The sequence below is a fragment of the Glossina fuscipes genome, unplaced genomic scaffold (genome assembly GCF_014805625.2).
Source record: "Glossina fuscipes isolate IAEA_lab_2018 unplaced genomic scaffold, Yale_Gfus_2 0, whole genome shotgun sequence".
Lineage (NCBI taxonomy): Eukaryota > Metazoa > Arthropoda > Insecta > Diptera > Glossinidae > Glossina > Glossina fuscipes.
Genome location: NW_023998414.1, coordinates 32,224,228 through 32,229,723, shown reverse-complemented (window position 1 = coordinate 32,229,723; position 5,496 = coordinate 32,224,228). Strand labels below are relative to the sequence as shown.

At 32.8% G+C, this 5,496-nt stretch overlaps 1 protein-coding gene across 1 annotated transcript; it reads right to left on the bottom strand.

Annotated features, from left to right (window-relative positions):
• Window positions 1–1,249: 1,249 nt before the first annotated feature.
• Window positions 1,250–2,064, bottom strand: LOC119644573. Its single transcript, XM_038044171.1, has one exon. The coding sequence runs from the start codon at window positions 1,982–1,984 to the stop codon at window positions 1,250–1,252; it is 735 nt and encodes a 244-aa protein (XP_037900099.1). The 5' UTR covers window positions 1,985–2,064.
• Window positions 2,065–5,496: the final 3,432 nt, after the last annotated feature.

The following is a 5,496-nucleotide window of genomic DNA, read 5'->3' as shown; positions in this document are numbered from 1 at the left end:
ACAGAGACGACCTATCTTCGGGACTTCAGATTGCATGAATGAGGAATGAGCTTAGAAAAAAATAATTAATTTCAAAGGCTATAAATAATGAAAGTCTTTCTTAATTAAAACAAAATTTAATAGGTCAGTAAAGTGAATTTATGAAACGGATTATTGAGATCTGCATATGATTTAAAAAAAAAAAAAATTAACTAATCGTTTAATAATAGTAAGATATAACTAACACTATCACAGATATTGGGAAGAATAATTTTTACAAACAAAGGAGAGAAGGAATATCTTAAGAACGATAGGAATTTGACTTGGAACGAATATCCATCGTTCGATACATGATCGATAACGAGACATGAGGCAAAAAGGCTTTAGGCTACGAAGACGAAATAAAGCATAAAAGAGAGAAGTAGGTTTGCACCTGGATATTATTTTATAACCTTTCACCTTTTATAGGGTATCAGAATTTCAATTTCAATTTCAATTTTTTTTTTTATTTTCAAAACTTTTATTTTCTTAAACTGGCCATCTGTCCATCCGAGCAATAATATATATCTGGAGTTCGCAAAAATCAATATATCGCCAACAAATTTGCAAAAGGATTTTGCAATTGATCCAAACTTTTCAAAAAAACGCGCCTACATGCCTTCCCTTGTTTTCACCTTATTACTCATAAGGTACAACAAGTACAACGTCTAAACTTTCACTTTGATGCTGAAAATAGAAAAAATCAGCTGCGCCCACCCAATATTGCAGAGTATGAAAATTTCCTTTTTTTTTTTCTTTTTTTTTTGGATTCGGTCACGACCGAATATAATTTTTTTCTTTTGTTTTCTTTCGAAAGCAAAATTGTTCACAGTTGTTTATATGGCACAGTAGGTGCTTCTTTCGACCGATTTCGCTTCTTTTCCGCAGCAATTTGCAGGGAAAAAACTTTTAATAATTCTGCCAAGTTTGAAGTTAATAATTAACTTCATTTTTGTAATGAAGAAAATTTTTACGTCAAACATTCATAGACAATTAGACAGACGGACGAAAAGATGGCGACATGCTTAATCTAAAAGATATCGGAAGAGTGGAATAATCTTAAGCTGTTCACGCTGTCCATTTATATCAGGTGTAAAAAAATTAAGCACAATTTTATTTGAATAAAAATTTGTACATTTTTAATTTTAATCATCTTTCAGTCATTCAGTCAGTCTTTCAGTCTCAGTTCACTAAAAAAAAAAATAAAAAATAATTACAATACAAAAAATTATTATTGCTGTTGGTCTATTAAAATTGTAGGTGTTATGACGCCTCCGGATTTCTCATGCATATTAGAGAGTTTGTTGAAGGGCGCATGCACATCGGGATCGTTGGGAAATAATGAACGCAAATCCGGTACGCCTATCGTGCACATTTTACAATTTTTATAGTCGGCCGTTTCTTTAAGTGCGTGACGTCTATTACGTATGAGAGGAGCAGATATATGCGAAAAACGCGGCATTGGTATACGAACACGGAAAGTTCGATTCGACACATAATTGCAAATTTTTGTACAATCATAGAATAGCGATGATGCCGGACGCCATGCTTTTAAATAATGATTATTACACATTGTTAACTTAGGAGCACCAAAGGATGGCATTTTTTGTAATGAATTTTCCTCATTTGATTGCCGTACCGTAGGCAATGTTATTGTCGGCGTTTGAAAAACATTTGTCACATCAGGTAAATGGTCGCTGTTATTGGATGTAGATAATGCAGGCAAATGAACTGACGGCGATTGTATTGGTAGTTCAGATGATTCATTAAACGCAAAAGTTTGCCTATTCACCGTAGGACTCGTTGGCGGAAGGATTTTGTTTTCTTCTTTTATAAAATTTTCGCGCGGTGCCTCTAATTCATGAAAGATAAAAGAATAAATGCCGTCGCGCCTTTCCAATTCCTTTAACATTAACTCATCGTGATCTAAAGGACTTTCAGAGTTTTCTCTTATCAGCGAACACATAACGTCAAACGAAGCGTTTAATGTTTAAACAGTCTCTCAATGTGCTCAGTAGTTGTTGACAGTTGAAGCGTTACTGAACAGTCAACCCATTCGCGTTCGATGCTAGTTAATGTGACTGTGCAAATGAAATATTCATATAAACGGTATCATAAACAGCAGCAAGTTCATGTTTATCCATACATATGGATATGTCCATATATGCATGCCAGCATGCATGTATTCATATAATGAAAAGGGGCAGATTGTTTACTTTCCAATGAATTATTTTATTATTTGTGCGTAATGTTACACGTAATATAACTTAAGGCCTAAAAAAAAAAAAAAAAAAAAAAAAGAAGCAACTTCCACAACTGATTGGCGTACACGAATCTGTTGATATTTATATAATTTACATAAACAATTTCATGATAATAACTTTCTGTTTATAAAAAACAAAAAAAATTCGAGAATATATATTTAACTTTTATTATTATTATTATTATTATTATTATTATGATTAAAAAGCTCTTTGAATAGAATAAATAACATAAGTAAACATAAATTCATTAAACTCGTCTTCGATACAAGTTTTCTGTTAATTAACATACACTCGAACGTATATGAAAGACTTTTCCAAATTTTTTTTTTTTTTTTTTTTTCACACATTTCACACACTCTTCGATGTATATGGATTTATTTACATTCAATTACGAATTGTATCCACAAACTAGCAGAATCAAAAATTTCATGACTGACTCGTATGAACACAAAAATAAAAATCTTTAATAAGTTATGCTTATTATCTATGCCTGTTGTTGTAAAATGTCTTCTATTTTGCATTTCGTTTTCACCTTGCAACATATCAATACTTTGCCCTAGAAATTTGCTTTAGATATATTTACAAATTATTCGAATTTTTAGCTAAAATCGGCTTGAGCCCTAAGCACGTTACGTATGCTGTCAAGAATTTACAAAAGTTATAACCGTTACAATCGTTCCAAAGCGAGTACGCGAATATTTCCCGAATAAAATCGAAACATGAACATCATAAGGTTCGGAAGCCATTGCGACAAAGAAGTACACGCTATTAAGTGAGGACGAATCGCGATCGTAATAACTTAGAGAAATCGTGAAAAGGCACTAAATTTACATAACCTTATGAATGGTCCCCATGGTTCTTGTATTTTCAGAATATATAGGTAGAAATTTATATGCTTTATATGTTGTACTTTATAAATACTAAGCAAGAAAAAGGCGGTGGAAAGCTAAGGTGGTTGCAGTTCTTTTTACATAGGCGTGCGGGTGCTGCTGGCATTTTCGTCGACCGGTTTAGGTCATTTTTAAACTTTGCTTTGCAAATTTGTAAGCGTTATCCTCATTTTTACGGAACGGAAGAACATTTATCACAGACACTAGACCACTGGGCAGACGGACACGTGCATAGACACAGCGGTCGGGGATGCTTCGATGGCTTATGGGGTTTTTGAAGCTTACTTCTGTACGTTATAAGGTTATTAAAAAAAAATATTCAACTTTGATACGCTATGGTATTGGGTAGGCGTGGTCAATTTTACCGTTAACAGCATCGCTCATAAAATATATTTTCAAATTTTTGCTAGATTTGTCTGCCGTAGTTTTTGAGTGGTGAGCAAAAAAACCAATTTTTTATTCCTTTTAAATAGCAAAGCTATTCTCAATTTACGTAGTACTATAAGCGTGCCCTTTAACCGATTTGATCCGTTTGCAACACCACGTTGTATGCAAGAATTTCCAATAATTTTGTTAAATCTGGAGTCGATCATTTCATTTTTGTAGGCAGGAGAACACTGATAACAGAAATAACACCAACGGTCCGACGGACCGACAAACAAGTTGACATACTTCAATCGATTTATTATTAATTATTATTATTATTATTATTATTATTATTAATTTCGCCAGAGAAATAAATTCTAAGACTAAACCTTTAAAGCACTAGCATATAAGTCTATCGGGCTTAATTGAAAACTCTATCGCACTTAAGATTCGAACCCACGACCATTGAGTTGCTAGTCGAAATTCCTCGCCTTCGATTACTCAGATTAGAGCGGATTAAAATCGATTTAGAATTTGATCGTGATGAAGAATATATAATATATATATATATATATATATATATATATACGATTGTTTCTAGTTGTTGCAAACGTTTTGACAAAATGATTGTACCCTTCATTTTTCGGTTAACGGGTATAAAAATCACTTAAATATATCAATGGGCGAATATGATACAAGGTTAGCAAAGACGACAATAATGAGAGAAAAAACATTTTCGGTTTGTACGAAGATCTAAAACAACAAATAAGAACACTATAGTAGAGCATGGCTCACGATTAAATATCCTAGATTTCATTTCATTCGTACTGCAGTTTCGTATTACGATTTTTCAAAATAAGTCGTTACATGTGAAGCGCTCGAGAAACTGGTCCATTTTCGAATTGGTTTGAATGTACTACGTGTCATCAAAATATCTCAAACATTGAGAGCTAGGAGAGATAGGAGAAAACAAGACGGACAGATCGCTCTGAGTAACATTCTGAATCGCGATAGATATAGTAAACGGTGTGTCTATCTCAAGTCCTTTTGGATATTGTATATGTCTGGACATATTTAATATAGTTTTGCATCACAAGTGTTGTGAGGTATAATAAATTGTACTAAGCAAAGTGCGAAGCATTTAATGATGAGTCGTTAGATCAAAAAATCCATTGAGTTTGATTTTTTTACAAATTGTTTCGCATTTCTTTTATATATATGTTGTATACCGATCGAATATCATTTTGCAAATGAGCGTAATCGGTAGCATTATTGTATATTGAGTTACCATGTATTTAAAGCTGATGTTTTTCTTGATCGTACTCTTCAGTGTCGCGCGATGGTTGCCTTAAGTTATTATGCATAATGAACTGCTGGAAATTTCCCAAAATATCTGCAGTGAATCATTTCGTTTAATCTTTTTTTAAAGAGGTAGAGAAAAAAGTATCTTATGAGCGTTATGAAGCTTCAAGGAAGTCAGTTAATTTTTTTTTAATTTGCACTTAACGACTCTGGACCTGGACGAAAGCATTTGCTATCAAATCGCAATATTTTCATAATTCGTTTGTGCATTTTTTTTTTTTTTTTGCCTCCACATCGTGGAAAGCGTTTCGAATCAACGCGAACACAAACCAACGAATAACAAAAATATAATAAAAAAAAAAAAAAAAAAAAAAAAAATTTTTATATTATCATCACAAACAATCATGCCGCGCGTACGCATCTTTACTGATCGAGTTCATTATACAAGTTTCGTTAAAAACGCAATTTCAGAAATTCCAGATATACGATGTGTGTCGAAAAGACGATGAAGGTCAACGGAAGAAATTAAAGTTCGTTGCTGACGAGATCACAATATCGCAATGAAAATTATGTTATTGACGTCGTTTAGGACACCATACCAAAAATATGAAATGTTTTCAAATGCCTTTGAAATATTTTAGAATATGTTATGTACG